Source organism: Urocitellus parryii, chromosome 8, assembly GCF_045843805.1.
Source record: "Urocitellus parryii isolate mUroPar1 chromosome 8, mUroPar1.hap1, whole genome shotgun sequence".
Lineage (NCBI taxonomy): Eukaryota > Metazoa > Chordata > Mammalia > Rodentia > Sciuridae > Urocitellus > Urocitellus parryii.
The window spans coordinates 132,738,919-132,755,245 of record NC_135538.1 but is presented as its reverse complement, the minus strand read 5'-3'; the positions used below and the strand labels follow the sequence as shown (position 1 = coordinate 132,755,245).

At 38.5% G+C, this 16,327-nt stretch overlaps 1 protein-coding gene across 6 annotated transcripts in view; it reads left to right on the top strand.

Moving 5' to 3' along the window:
- The first annotated feature begins 4,085 nt into the window (after positions 1-4,085).
- The window catches only part of Mylk4 (myosin light chain kinase family member 4), an 82,075-nt gene continuing 69,833 nt past the window's right edge, over positions 4,086-16,327 (top strand). For 3 of the 6 annotated variants that reach the window (XM_026398936.2, XM_026398932.2, XM_026398933.2), the window contains exons 1-2: positions 4,086-4,297; positions 6,166-6,436. In XM_026398936.2, coding sequence (XP_026254721.2) covers positions 4,278-4,297; positions 6,166-6,436 — 291 coding nt within the window. In that variant the 5' untranslated portion in view covers positions 4,086-4,277. Of the gene's footprint in view, positions 4,298-5,789; positions 5,850-6,165; positions 6,437-16,327 lie in introns of all 6 variants that reach the window. The other 3 variants (XM_026398935.2, XM_026398934.2, XM_026398938.2) reach the window with 3 other exon arrangements.

Genomic DNA, 16,327 nt, shown 5'->3' with positions numbered 1-16,327 from the left:
GTTTGTTCATTTCCATGCTGGGGAGGGAGCCCACGGCCTTGAGCTTGCTGGGCAAGCACTCTACTACTGAGCTACATCCTCAACCTCGTGAGAGTTTTGGACTCCTCATTTTTTATAATCCAGCATTTAGCTACTTACTTGCTGTCACTTGGAAATGTTGAAGGTCTAATATCAAATGTGACTGTCTGGATATTCTATGACATCATGTCCTCCTTGCTCAGAGTATCTCATCTGCAAGCAGATAATAAGATTATAGCAGTTAAAAATAAAAATAAGTTGCCATTAATTTTTCTATTAATTATAAAATTTTGCACTACATGGTACTTATATCAGAAGAAAGATGTGAGAATCTTAACTCTGCCACTCACTATTTCCTATCCCTTCTCTTCAGCCTCAGGTGACCTGGTAAGTATGGGGTATAATTTATGTCTCTCTGGATCTCAGCCTCAGTCACCTGGAAAAGTTGGCTGCAAACTGCTTAGTAGCACTATTTTTTTCTTTTAACAAGTTTACTTACTTTTATTAGTCGTATTATTTAGGGTTTTTTTTTTTCTTCTTAGTGCCGCTATTGAAGAGTAACTTATAAGCCATAAAATCCAGCCATCTTAAGTGTACATTTTAGCAATTTAGCAAGCTTTAAGGCACTTCATGAGTTGTATAATTGTTACCATAGTACATTACCCAATAAGATTCTGTTTACAGTTAATCCCTGTTCCTACTCCCAGCCCCAGACAGCTGCCAATCTACTTTGTCTGTCTTTAGACTTGCCTTTTCTGGACATTCTCAAACAAATGGAATCATACAGCATGTGGTCTTTGTACCTTGCCTTTTCTACTTAAAACCATGTTTCTGTTCATGCTGTAGCAAGTATCAGTATCTCATTCATTCTTCTTGCTGAGTAGTATTCTATTTGTACTGATATAGCATGTTGTTTGCCCATTTACCAAACTGCTAGAATTTTGAATGGTTTCTAGTTTGGGGCTGTTGTGAATAATGCTTCTATGAATATTCAAGTTCAAGGTTTTGTGTGTTCACATTTTTTTCACATTTCTCAGGTAGATGCCCAGGAAAAGGATTGTTGGATCATATAGGGAATAGCTTTGTAAGAAAATGCCAAACCAGTTTTCAAAACAGCTGTACAAATTTACATTCCTGTCAACCTGTCTGATTTCTTCACATCCCTCTCAACAGTTGCTTTTTCTCTTTGCTTTTTTATTCTAAGTCTTCTAGGGTGTGCAAAATGCTATTTCATTGTCATTTTAACTTGCATCTCACTGATGACTGCTTTTGAGCATTTATTTCATGAGCTTATTATCCATGTGTCTATCTTCTTTGGTGAGATGTCTGTTCAAATCTTTTGTCAACTTTTAAAATTGGGATGTTAGTCATCCTGTTACTGATTTGGAAGAATTCATGGTATATTCTGGATACAGGTTCTTCACCAAATATGCAGTTTCCAAGCATTTTCTCCAAATCGGTAGCTGGTCTTTACATTTTCCCAATAATGTCCTTAGAAGAGCAAACATTTTGAATATTGCTAAAGTGCTGTTTATCAATTTTTGTTTTTATGGGTCATACTCAGTGGTACTTTATGGAAAGAAGAAAAGTCAATTGGAATGTGGATGACAGGGATGCATTAGCCTTTCGTTTGTATTTTGGTATTTGTGACAATTGCTCTACTTTTATGAGTAAATGCTCAGAGGCCTTTGTTGTTCTGGAAACTTTCAGCAAGCAGTGCATAAACAGAAACTATTAGCATTATCCAGCTGGTTTGAATGCCAAGCAGTAGATGAGCTGTCAGCCACTCCTATTTGTGTGGCTCCTTTGACAGTGTGGTGTCTTAATCAGCTAATGGAAATGTCCTTTGAAAAGAATCAAGGGATTCTTTCCATGGCTCTCTAAATGCTATTTGTTAGTATTTACAAAACATGTATAACTTCAAAATATCATGAAAATAGTGGAAAAGTCTCACTGGGCCCATTTATAGCCTTACTATAATTTTTTTTTCTAGGCATAAGAACTTTTTGATGCATTCAGACTCTTTTATGGATAGGTGTTTGGAGTCCTGAGATTAGGCAGATAGACCATAATAAGCATGCATGCAATGCCTGGGTGGTTTCATGGTAAAATATTGTATTAGGCAGCTTATCCTCCAGGCCATCAGAATCTGGGAATAGTGTGATATAGCAGTAGGAGACTATTGCCACTGAAAATTCAAGTAACATGAATTTTTTCAATTGTGGCTTTTTTTGTTAGGACAAATAGACACATTCAAATATCATCCTCTCTAGCAATTAATCAACAAATGTTTATTGAGTACATATTGTGTGTGGAAATATCAATATATGGATGACATTCCAAATTTATCTCTAATTGACATTCTCCCCTGAGCTCCGGATTTCTATTTCCACACCTATTTATCTTGAAGTTTTAGTGGGCTTGTCAAAACGGAGTTTCTGACCTTCCTCCAAAATTTGTTCTTCCCATGGCCTTCTCCATCTCAGTTAATGTCAACTTTATCCTTCAAGTGCTCCAGGAGAAATTCATAAATATCCTTGTCCACTGTCCTCCTTTCACACCCCACATCCAATCCATCACAAATCCTAGTGATTCTAAATGTGATGTGAAGGACTGCGTGGGATTCTGAAACAGAAAAGGGACGTTAGGAGGGAAAAAAAAGAAAATGAAGTATTGAGTTTACTTAATAATAATGTATCAACATTGGTTCATTAAGGGGACAATTATACTAGGCCAATATAAGATGCTGAAAATACGAAAAACACACACTACTTTAAAATAAAAAGTTTGTTTTTAAAAGCAAGCAAAGGAACAGATTCTACTGTGCTCTGGCTAATTGGAGCCTGTGGCTAGTTTGCTAGAGCCAAGGAGGATGGGAAGTCTGGTTTTTGTTGTTTTGATGGTCTGGGCAGAGGCTGTGGCTACATATATCTTTCTTCTGGTAGGGAAATTTGTCACATTACATAATTTAATAACACATATAAACATTGGTAACCTCAAATCTGTTTCATCTTTTCACAATAATTTTGTGGAAATAACTTATTATTTACAAATACATGCTTCTACTTAGTAACAGAAACTATTAGCATTATCCAGCTGGTTTGAATGCCAACCAGTAGATGGGAGCATGTTGTTTTTTTTTTTAATTCCTACAAAATATTAACAGTTTTTTAAAAAAATGATTCTGCTATAATTCTTTAAAACTTCTTAAAATGAAAAACATCTATTTTTATTTTACATTGATTTATTTTATTTTATTTTACATTGATTTATTTTATTTTACAATTGATCTGAATTAGAAAGGAAAACTTTTTTTTAAAAAAAAAAGGAAGAGTGCCAGAGGCTGGTGGTCAGCAAAGGCTACAAATAAAAGCTGACAATTGCCTTGTGCCCCAAAGAACTGGATGAATACCTATAACACTAATTCCAGTTACTAGGGAATCAAAGTTTTATGCCACTTAAATAAATCTAGAAGTACATTACAACCTGGCAGGTAGTTCTCACACTAACTCCCTCTTCTTAGTGGGCAGCAGAAAACGGGAGAGTTAGAGTGTCACTTGTCAGGAGAGTTTATGAAAAAGCTTATCCCTGTTCTTCATACCTAGATGCCTGTGTCTTTGGCCTTCCCCTAGAGCATGAACAGTTATGGATATCACAAACACCTTTAAGGACTGAGAACATTAAATGAAACTTGCCATATGTTTTTAGAAGAGCCTATGTTGAAGTTGGGCATGTTCACAGTTACCATAATGAATATGCATGTGGCTGCGTGTTCCCACACCTAGAATCCTGCCAGCTGGGAACAAGCACTTAATCATGAGTCTGAAAGGGGCATATGATCGCCAAGGACAAATCCAGCTTTGTAATTCTGAGAGTATTGCCACACCGAGGAGAGGGAAAGGTGAAGGTGTTATTTCATCCAGTGTTCCCAGTTCCATCCTCTCCTTACCTGACCTCTGAAATGGAGCCATTGGCTTTGAAAAGCCTGGTGTCTAAAATTAATATTATTCCCCATCTGACTAAGAAGCCAACAGCTGAGCAACATGAGATCAAGGACCATATTAGTTTAAACAGGGGCTCAAAGTGGCATTTGAGAGAGAGGATACTTCCTCTCGTAGTGGACACTTGTCTTTTCAGAAGACTTCCACTGACTGAGAGGAAAGGCTTTTACCAGAGGCTTCTGTGGTCAATCTGAAGTCTAAAAAGCTTCCCTTTGTCTGGTGGAACTTGCATTCTGGGCTTGGAGTGGTTCAAACTCTATGATGTCTTCCTATAAATGGTAATTGTTTCTGTTTATTGTTATCTCTTGAATCTCTTCTATGTTGCTTTAAACAACAAGAGGTACTAAACTGCATATAAAGCTAAATGTGTAATATTTCTTTGTAAAATGACAATATCTGGAACCTAAGCTTTTCCTTTAATGTGTTAATTTTTATATGACTTTCTACTCCAGCTTTAGTACCTTCTGCAATTAAAATTATCTTTTAGTTATAGTTTTGTCTTAGAACAGTCATGCATCAAGTTTTGTAGAGTACTGAATTGAAAATACTTTGGAACTCCAGTTTATTATTTTACTGTATGAGTTGCAAAAATGAAAGACAAAGTTTCACGGGGGAAATTACAGATGCTTTTTAAGTTGACCAAAAAGCTGGAAGAAGCAATTTTCAAATTTCCAGTAGGGGGCCTCCAGAGTTAGCCATGGGAAACCACTACAAATTCAAATCTCTTTATTTCTCTCTCTATATATAATCAGGGGGTGTGTAGATATATACATACAATTATGTGTCTAGAGTGACAGCAGTATTGTAATGTGTGCATTACTTAATTTGTATGGAAAATATTTTTTAAAAAAATCACAAGAACTCTGAACTACTCAGAGAATAACCATTAATGAAGATGCAAAGAAAGGTTGCTGGGTACCTTCTCTACTGGAGTGCTGTATGGAAATTAACTTCTTTTTAAAAGTAAACACCAAACATTTAAAGGTGCAGACAGGGGCAAAAGGGGTGTAACGGGTGTAACTCAGAGGTAGAGCTTTTGTTTAGCATGTGTGGGGCCCTGTGTTGGATCCCCGGCATTGTTAAAAAAAAAAAAAAGACACAGGCACAGAAAAGCTCTGAAAAAGGATTTATTTGGTGGAAATCTCTCCTGAGAAGGAGAAAAAATTCCAGAGGAAGCAGGAGAAACCCCTTATTTAGTAAGTCCTTCTTCAGGAACATGAGGAGCAAAACCTCTCTCCCAATTAAGTCCAAGATCTTTTATATTCTATATTTAAACTGGCCATTCAATATTATAGGGAAGTTATACATTTACTCTGTTTCCTCTGAAAAGAATACTTTTGATAACATAAATTTGATAATTTTAGTTTATGAAATAAACTGATAAAAGCAGAAAAAAGAACATACAAAATTTATTACATGCCTAGAGCATGCAAAATTGGGACTCAAAGGATGTGACTCATACTTGGAGTTTAAAGGGATAGGGACTTGGGCTTCTGGGGTGAAGGGAAGTGGGTCAGTCTGCTGAAGATTGGAGGGAGACCTGAACAGCAAGCCAGGGTTGTCTTGTGACACAGGTGGAGTCTCTCAGGTAACTTCACCTGTGGTCATCTCCACATGCGCCAGGTGTCAGAGTCTCCATCTCTTCTTTGCTGGGCAGAAAGGGGAAGGTATCAGAATTTATTGTCTGGATTTGCTCTTTACTGATACAGATAGCAGTACATTCCTTTTTATAAAAGGAGAGCTTTTCACAGCATTTTTCCATGTTTACAGACATGTGCACTTTTTCCTGAATAACCAACTCGAAATATGCCAAGGAAACATCTGGGTGAGGTATTTTACTGTCCTTAATATGCACCTTATTTCACAAAGTGAGAGCAGTAACATAAACATCCAATCAAACTTGAGATGGCTTCTTACTCTTTGTAGGAAAAAGTAAAAACAAAACAAAACAAAAAATATTTTCCTTTAAAAGTTCCAGTGGTGGAAATTCAATATGAATATTAACATTCTTCTTCCCAATTTTGGATCTTCTCTCTTTAAATAGAAGAGACTTCCAAATTCTCATTGATTAGTTGTTGAGAAAGTCAATATGTGATTAAGTGATGAGAATTTTCTTGGTTTCCTTTTTTTTTTTTTTTTTTAACAGTCAAGAGAAGGGAGCACTGAAAAGTCACGATTGTGTCCTGATTTACGAATCGGAGACAGAGGGAGGCGAGAGCCACATGCCAGGCAGTAGCTTAATTGGACTCACCACCAAGATGCTAAAAGTGAAGCGACTGGAAGAAATCAACACATGTTACAGCAGCAACGGGCTGGAGAAAATGGCCTTTTTAAAGTGCATGGAAGAGGTTGAGAAAGTGAAATGCTTTCTGGAAGAAAAAGCCAGTGAAGAGCATCCAAGATGTGGGAAGAATGAGGTAATTATGTGCTGATGTAGTCTTCTAAATATTACCAGTTCTATCTTTTTTCTTTTAATATATCAGGTGGAGCCATTTATTTGACCCTTTTCAAATTCTATTTTGTCACTTATATATAGAATTAAGGAAAGGTTTCATAGGCAATTTCCTGTTTTGTTTCATTGAGAATGCTGTGAAACAATGAAGTTGAGTTTGGTTGACAATCAGGAAGTCTTTGAAGATATATTTTTACCTTGTGGTAATCGGCTTAGCAGCTTTGGGGGCTGGACCGCAACTTGGTGGTAGAGAGAGCACTAAGCATGCCCAGGTCCCTGGGTTCCATCCCCAGCAACCCCCTGCCAAGTATATACATTAATGGAGCCTGTGGAAACACACTTTGAGGAAGAATCCTTTAAAATGATGGATTTGGGCTTGAGATTCAGAGAAGTGCTGTGAGGACCACAATTGTTCTACAGATGAAGGTTTTAATTTCCTGAAGACCTTGAGCTCCCCAAGGGGTAGAGCTATTGATAGTGAAGACCAGAGAAGGGACAAGCAGGACTTGCTGATGGCATGATTGTGGAACCCTGTGTCCTCTGCTGTGCAGAACAAGGGTGCAGAGTGTTCTTTGGTTAGTTACTAAATTCAAACAAGGAGCTGTCCCATCTGAAAAATGAGATGATAGCTTTTGTGAAAATTAAGTGGAATAACTCCTCAGCAAAATACCTGACACTATCACAAGCACTTCTTTGTTTTCCTTTTTGTTTTGTTTTGTTTTAGTGGTGCTGGGAAGCAAACCCAGGGCCTTGAGCATTCTAAGCACACACTCTACCCCTGAGCTACACAGTAAACATTTAATAAATGTTAGCCAGCAACAGCAGTAGCAGCAGCAGAAGCAATTTCCTCCCTTCCCTTATCTTAGTCACTTCCATTCATCATCCCTTGAAGTGCAGCTCTGGTCCATCGTGGGCTTCATTGCATTTTGCCTGTGCTTCTCTTAGCACCCGAAAGGTTTTTGAATGTATTTATCATCTTTCCCAGACAGGGATCCTAAAGGTTGGGACCACATTTTGCATCCTCAGCCACTTATTTACCCAGTTGCAGAGACATAATAGGCACCAAAAATGTTAGAGGAACAAACAGGTCTATTCAAGTGAATTCTGCATTCTGGATGAGGGCCCGGAACCATTGTTGCTAATAATCAGAGCAAGTGATTCTTGTTAGACAGGTTTGGACAACATCCTTCTTTGCTCAGCTATTATTCCAAAAAACACTATTCAGGTGGGAAGGGCATTTTGAACAACAAAACAGTGGATGAAATAGAGATATTGTATATAACAGCCCTAGGAGTTATTTTACTGTGAGTTAAGAACAATAAAATGTGCAGGAAGGAAGAAATGAGTTATAGTAAAACAGATTTCTTTGAGAACTCTATTTTCCCCGTGAGATAATATCTTTTTTTTTAAATTTTGAAATGGGGTCTTACTATGTTACACAGGCTGGCCCCAATCTCTGGGGTTCAAATGATCCTCCTACCCTAGCCTCTGAGTGTCTGGGACTTCAGGTGTGTGTCACTGTGCCAGTCTAGTTAATATCTTGCTCAATATAGAGCAAGAAGAAATTTCCACAAGCAAAATTTAAGTGATAAATGAAAGTCTTTCTGATCAGGGCTGTTAATTGTACAAATAAATAAGCATGGATTTTTTTCTGTTCATTAATTTCTACAGGACATGAAAGATAAAGTGTATTCGTATAACTTTGCATAACTGAAACCATCAAGTAGCTGCAATAGTTTATATGAGTCTGATTATTTTTCATGTTCAGCTTTTCTCCAAGTTCTGTTATCTAAATTTTACAAATAAGTAACTGTCTTTAAAAAGTAAGAGATACTGGTAAGTTGGACCATAAACCTTTTTAGGAAGATTTACTTTTATGATTAACAATGGTTCTAGAATGTTAGAAATCAGTGATGGGGCAGTTGTATATTTTTTGAGAGATATTTTTGAGAGAAAGATTGAAAACGTTGAATCTGCAGAAACCCTAAAAGAAGTCTTCTCTCCCTTTTGTGGCTCAGGCCTGTTGGCTTCTGTCCTGCAGTTGATACTGTGTGGAAGGTGGGAAGAAGTGACAAGGAATTCTCTATGTCCCATTCAGTTTCTTATTTGTAAATGGAGACAAGCCCAGAGATGTCAGCAGTAAATTTCCCAGTCTCTCTCTCTTGCCATGTGGAAAATGGATGGGTACATGTGTCGGAGGCTCAGAGCTCTTCTCCTTCCTACGGCAGCCAAGGCCCTGTCGGGGTGGTGCAGGGTGGCAAGCCTGGCAGTGGGTGGGAGAAGAAGGCCATTCCAGCATCTCAGATGTCTTCAGGTATGTAGACAGAGCTGGATTAACACGTCTCCATCTTCTGCTCCGCTGCAGTAAATCTTTACCATACCACTCTTTTCTCTCCAGGGACTATTAAAAAAAATGCTTGTCAACTTTCTTCCTTTTTCTCTTTTATCCCTTCTTTCTCTGAAAGGATTAACACTACTAATCATAGTAGAAACATTCAGTGGTTTTGCTGAAAAGAATTTGCTCTGAATTTCAGACACTCTGGTGACATGAAAGCTTTTGTTCTGGAAGCTTAGAGTACATTTACTTTCTAGAATAGACTTTATCTGCAGAACCAACAGTGGAAAAATTATGTATAAATTTAGCAACCTATGTTAAAATAGTTGGATAAAACTTGGATTCATTTCTTTTTCTGCTCTTAACCAGATTTTTCTATTTCATTTATTTTCCCTCTACTGACTTTATTTTTAACTCTCTTCTTTCTCTTCTTCTACTTTTTTGGTTGAATTTATTAAATACTAATATATTCTACTTCTTTCTACCTAAAAAATTCTTTTTGCAATTTTAATTTTGTTCTTTTAATTTTTCTGCTTTCTTTTCCTTCTGTTTTCTAATGACCATTCTTATTCTGTTACTTTTCAAAGGATGTTCAAAGTCACCTAATTTATACATCTAGTGTAGAATTTTAAAAGCATCTACTACTCAGAGAGGGGCATCTAGCTCTCTACCCTAAAGACTTTGTTTCTGTTTTTCTCCTTCCTTTCTGACTTCCATGATGACTCAAAATTAAAAACTTTGAGGATGGTAAAGGCCCCTCCCCAAGAGAGCATGCAGGGATAGATACAGAGTGATGGTCATCCTCCTGGATCACCTGCCCCGAGAATGAAGCCACAGCAGAGCTTCCCTCCCTCACATACTGGTGATTTCCCCCTCTCCCTCCACTCCATGGCATGAGTTCTGCCGTCCTCCAAACCTACGTGCACTCAACATTAAATATCACCACCAGCACCCACAGTCATCACTACTGCATCACCTCCAGGCTGACTCGTAGTCCTGCCTTCCCTCCTTGGAGGGTCTGCACAATTCTCCTTCAAAAGAAGGTCTTGCACATGAGGAAGTTGAATAAGTGGCTAGATTTTTAAAAAAATTTTCAGCCTAACTAACGAAGACTTTTAGCATAAATCAATTCCTAACTAAGGAAGACTTTTAGCACTAATAATAAACCAGATTGAAGCATTCATTGTGTATGTCAACATACAAGTAAAAAAATCAAGTAAAACTAAAAAAGCAATACACCTGACATATGTGAAAGATGAGAATATCCACTGTGTATATACCATTACCTTAAAAATGATATATGGTTCTCATAACTATAATTAGTATTGTTTTTATTCAATCAGATCCAGGGATTTTTAAAAAATTATTCACTTATTTACTTTTGTGCTGGGCATGGAACTCAGGGCTTTAAGCATGCTAAGTATACACTTTAAGCATGCTAAGTACCACTGAGCTATACCCTATCCCCAAGATTTAATTTTGTCAGTTCTCTAGTGCCTATATAAATAGCTCTCAGATTTAATGTAATATTATTTAAGTGTCAAATAATGTTCTTAGACAATCATTCATCTCTGCCTACTTTTCACTACCTTCCCAGGTATACTACATGCATCCTGCTTTCTTTTGTTTTTGTTTGTTTGTTTTCCTAGGGCTGGGGATGGAACCCAGGGCCTTGTGCTTGCTAAACAAACATTTTGCCACTGAACTTCAACCTCAGTCCATCTACCTGCTTTTTATACCCAAGATGGTCTATGTGGTCTGTGCCCACCTCCTTGTCCTTTGGTTTTCTCGACCTTCCTAGATATCCCTAGTTTCCTGTCCTCCACCCAAAATGCATGGTCCCAAGTACAAAAACTGTGGGATGCCAGAGTGAGGATGGCCCTTCTACAAAAATACATCACCATGGACCATGGCTCCACAACTGTGCTTATAGGACTCTTATTGTTTTATTTGTTCTTTTTAGGTATGCATGACAGTAGAGTGTATTTTGACATATTATACACACAGTGAGCATGACCTATTCTAATTAGGATCCTATTATTGTGGTTGTACATGATGTGTTTCACTGGTCATGTATTCACATATGAACATAGGAAAGTTATGTCAGATTCATTCCACTGTCTTTTTGATTCCCATTCCCTTCCCTTCATTCCCCTTTGTCTAATCTACTCTCCTAAGTCAACTTTTAAAAAAATTACCTTAACCCTGATTGATTTGTGCTAAAAGTCTTCCTTAGTTAGGAATAATTCTTCTTTTAAAACCAGGTTTAAATTCTTCCATATCCCAGCTGGGGGTGGAGACAGGGTGAGGGTAGAAAATAAGGACAACCCTAACACAAGCAGACCATGTAATCCCTGGAATGTTTAAAAGGCCTGGTACCAATGCTCCAAAGACCAAACAGAATAAAATATTTATCAACAGGATGTGCAAAAGGATAGAGTGGGTTGAAGCAAAGCATGAATCTCCCTATTTTGATTGCAGATGGTGGGTTTAATACCAGGTGGCATTTCCTGACCAACTGCTATGAAACTGAACCACCAGCAGCATCCAAAGTGGCTGTAACTTAGACCTCGAAATAGCACAACTGAGGGTGGAGGTTTTGTGATTTTCGATGTTGCATCTCTCCACCCCTATTCTTTGCTGCTCACCCCACAAGGGCAGGAGAAAGCCGCCTGGCTGGCGGTGGCCCAGCCTAGGCAGCCGACAGGAGTTACAGTGCAGCTACTAGTCCTTGAACTGGGGACAAACGCATGCGCGTGGGCATTCCTTACAGCCAGCAGGTCTCCCTCAGCCCCTGCACCTGTTTTGGATCTGTCACTCAAAGTCATCATATTTTCCTTTTAAAGAGGCAGAATATTTGTAGATGGTGTAATTGGAGACGCTCATGGCAGACTCTGCAGGAATCCTCAGCAATTCGGGATACCCACTCCTCAGAGCAGAGTAGGGAGCGACAGTGCTTGAAAAGTGGTTGAGCTAGATCAGGGGAGGAAAGGCGCCTGTGAGCCAAGGAACTTCACAGCTTCTCCCAGAGAATGGACTCAACACTTAGAAGAAAAAGCGTCTGGATCGTAGGTAGCGTGTGCCTTCTATCGTCTTCAGTCCTCTGGCGCCTACTCCGGGTGGCGATGACACGGGGAGGCCACAGACAGGCTCCTGCTCTTGGGGACACACAGGTAGTAAACTCCCTTTTAACCACGACAGATTCATTTTGTCTTCTATGCAAATGTTTCCAGCCCCAGAGTGTTACTTAACAGAGGCAATGGAATGCATGCCCTGTTGAATCCTTGCCCAGGGCTACTGTCTTAGAAAGGGAGGGTTAATAATAGTGGCAAGTGGCACCTTCCAACATTTCCAACAATTGCACCACTTTGGGGGAACCTCGAGTCAGCTATGCCTGGTATTTATTAGTCGGTAATCACTTTGGGGTGTGAGAGCCTAAAATGATGTCATTTTTCTCCTTCTTATGTGCCTTCATTGTAAAAATTAAAAAAAAAAAAAGCAAAACTGCTTTTTCTCTTTTTAAGAAATTTATTGCAAATACAGCTCTGAAAGAGTATAAGCCCTTCTGAGCTCCTCCTTCTATGCATTCTCCTTTGAACCCATACTGCTTTTCTTGTGATACTCCAGCTATTCCAAGAATGGAATTCAGTCAGGAAAACAGTAGAATTCTGCAAGAAGGAGGAGGAGGAGGATTTACTAGTTTAAGCATCTTGGCACTTTCCAAGAGGTGGTATTCCTGTCTGGGGTACAGATCTTACCACCGTTCTTAATTCTTTTATCAATTAGCATGCGATGAATTATTTTTTTAGATGATACTAGGCACTTTAGAAAATTTGACAGCAAAGAGTTTTCCTACTTGAAGGTATATTCAGGGTAGTTTCTCCATCTTTTTTTCATTATCATTTAATCTTATCCTCAAACTTTGTTTTCCCTCTGATTAAACTCTCCCATGAAATTTATCTATTTACTTTTAAAAAGGTATTTTCTTTTTTGTGGTGCTGGGAATCGAACCTGGAACCTTTCACTTGCTGGCAAGTAAGTGCTCTGCTGATGAGCTATACCTGCATCCCTCCCCATGAAGTTTTCATAGCATAGATAAACTGATCAGCTGTATTGCATGTGTATGTGTGCTTCATCCCCTCTCCACAAAGAACCAATTTTAAGCCCCTGTGGACTATCGCCCCATTGACAATGCATGACTTACAGTTTAAAAAAAGATTTCAGGTGTGAGGGTGGGTGTATATTCCTGTGTATACAGGCCTCATTTACATCCCATGAGAAATAACCAACTTTGCCTCTTGATGACAGAGGAGGACAGAGCTCTAGGAATTGGCTTCCCTGAGGCCCTGAGCCAAGTTCACTGCCAGAAGAATTGCCAAATCTTGAAATGGTTTATCTATCATCTGATCTATGTCAGTTGAGGACCAGATAAATGCATTGGGAGAAAGCAGTACAATTTTTTTTAAAGTAGGATATCATAAAACATCATACCTCTTTTTAGGTATGAACATCATGATTAACTCTACATTTTCCATTGCAGTCCCTATTGTCCATGTGTCAATCATTTTCAGTTGTTTCACATATCTCCTACAGAGGTATCAGGGGGCTATGTTTCTTTTATGGAGAATGCTTCCAATTCCCATGTGAAAAAGAATGTGCTATTCACTCCACCTATGAGAATGTGGGCCTCTGGCTTTTCCCAATGAAGATGTCAACAAGTATTTCGGAGCATTGTGGGTATATAATTCTAAAGATTGTTTTTTTGTAACTCTTCAACTGTAAAGAAAATCTCTCTTAAATGAGATTTTACAACATATCCTCTTAGTTTTTTTTTTCATTGCTAGTGATTATTTAGAAATGTGGGCAACTATTATCTTGGAAATTTCTACAAGCACAGAAGTTTTAGTCTTTTATAAAGGTATCAAATAATTCTGTTTATGAATTAATAGGCTTTGTTCCCACTGAAGACATATAGTAATGAAAAGGGTTTCCAATGCCCTGTATGTAGATCCCTATACTAGTAGAGCTCCTGGTGTCCTTGACTAAAAACAGGTGAGCCATATTTATGTTTATGTTGTTTTAGCTTAGTGTTGTGTTAGCCTCTCAAAATAATTAAAATTATGATAATTTTGTGCTATTTCTGTTACTTGTTGCAATAGGAGAAAAATATTTTCATTTTTTTTCTAAAAGTTAAAACAGGATAATCAAAATTATAAATGTTACAAATCAAATCTGTATTCCTAGGTAAGAGAAGAGGTAACCACACTTGATAATAAAATTCCTAAATACATTTGGTCAAACTCTACTTCTATCCACTTTTCTAAACCACAATGGTTGTAAAATTTACATTTATTTATTAGTGTTTTCCAGACTTCAACTTTTCACAGACTACCTTAATGATTTTCGTTGTACAGTTGGTTCTCCATATCCATGGGTTCTTCATTTGTAGATTCAACCAAACACGAATCAAAAAAGGTTAGAAAAGCCAGTCATGATGGCCCACACCTGTAATACCAGAAGCTTGGCAGTCTGAGGCAGGAGGATCAAGAGTTCAAAGCCAGCCTCAGAAATGGCGAGGCGCCAAGCAACTCAGTGAGACTCTGTCTCTTAAATAAAATACAAAATAAGGCTGAGGATGTGGCTTAGGGATCAATGCCCCTGAGTTCAATCCCGGTACCATTAAAAAAAAAAAAAAAAAGGAAAAAAGAAAAGAAAGAAAAAAATCATGTCTGTAATGAACATCTATAGATTTTTTCCTTGTCATTATTTCCTACCAAGACAGAATATTTACTTATCATTTACATTATGTTAGTGTTTTAAAGTATACAGGATGATTTAAAACATACAGGAGGAAATGTGTATGATATACATAACTACCACACCACTTTATATAAAGGACTTTGGATGAAGTCCTGGAGCTAATCTCTTAAGGATATGAAGGATGACTCTATTTTCCTGCAATCCTTACTCCTATTAATATTTTTCAAATATCAAGTCATTTAAAACATTTTTAAAAAATATTCTTAGTTGTAGACACACAATACCTTTATTTTATTTCTTTATTTTTATGTGGTGCTGAGGATAGAACCCAGTGCCTCCCACATGCTAGGCAAGCACTCTGCCACTGAGCCCCAGTCCCAGCCCCAGCCCCAGCCCTCATTTATAAAATTTTTAACAAAAGCAAAAACAGAGTGAAATCATAGCTTTATTGTGCTAACTAGAGATTTTTCTAATGCACAACAATATATACATACAACATAAAATTATAAATGGTCTGTTAGTCTCTGACCTTAAATCACCTAAAATTCCCTGCCATAAGGTGGTCCCATATCTGTCAAATCAGGAGGACACCCAGATTCAGGAACTATTTTCAGAACTTTGCTCTGTGGCATTTGACCCTTTCACCTCTATTTCTCATTTTCTGTCTACCATGTGATGACAGTAACAAAGATCAGGGAAATGGTGGTAAGCAGGCTGCAGTGGAACCTTCTGACTATAGAAAAGACAGAGAAAATTGATAATAGAAAGCATTTAGTACAGAATGTTGATATTAGGAAAAGTTCACTTAGAGTTCTTGTGTGCCTAGTCTGTGTCTCCATCATGTCACCAGAAAGCAGAATCTGAGGCCAGAGCATTTGTGTAGGTCCTTCTTTTGGGAATTGGCTCCCAGGAGCAGTCATGGGACTGGGGTATGTAAATCAGGGAAGGAGGGAAGCCCCAACCAGGTCATGCCTAAGCTGACCACCATAGGAAGGATGACCCAGGACCGAAGGGGGTGCTGATCCCCCAGGACCCATTCCCACTATCAAGGATGACTACCTGCTGGCATTTTCAGTTGCCTATGCATATGTGTTGGTTCCCATGAGAATCTTGCTGCAATGGCAGAGAACCCAGGGGAGAAGAGGAGATGCATTGGCTCTGGGGTGAAGTGTCTTTCTACTCCTATATGGATCTGGCAACAGCCCAAGCAAAGATGGGCATGGAGGGCGAGTGTGTGTGTGTGTGTGTGTGTGTGTGTGTGTGTTTGTGTGTGTGTGTATTCTGATGCATTCAAAGTCTGTCAGCCTTTGAGGTAGGTGTTATCTCTACAGACAACTGGAGGGTTAATTACCTTACCCAATGTCCAGGAGCAGTAAGAGGTGGACCTGAACTTTGAACTCAATGGTTGCTGTCTAAACCACCACTGATTGCTCCACCATGCCCAACTTTGCCCTTCACAATTACATATTCTGTTAAAGATAGACCACTGGGGTCTGATGCAGCTTGCAGGTCCAACTCTTCCTCCTCAGGGGAATTCTTTAAATTCTTTGCATAGCAGCCCCATTTGCTACACACAGTTGCTTTGGGGGCCAAATAAAGTACTGCAGTATGTATGAAAGTGCTTTGTAAAATATAAAGGTTGTACTTGTTATAATCATCAGTACCTTGTTCTCTTACTTGCTTAAGTATCCACAGGTCCTTGTCTGCTTACCTACAGTGACAGCCTTGGAACCTGTGATGCCACCTTGCATTTTATATTCA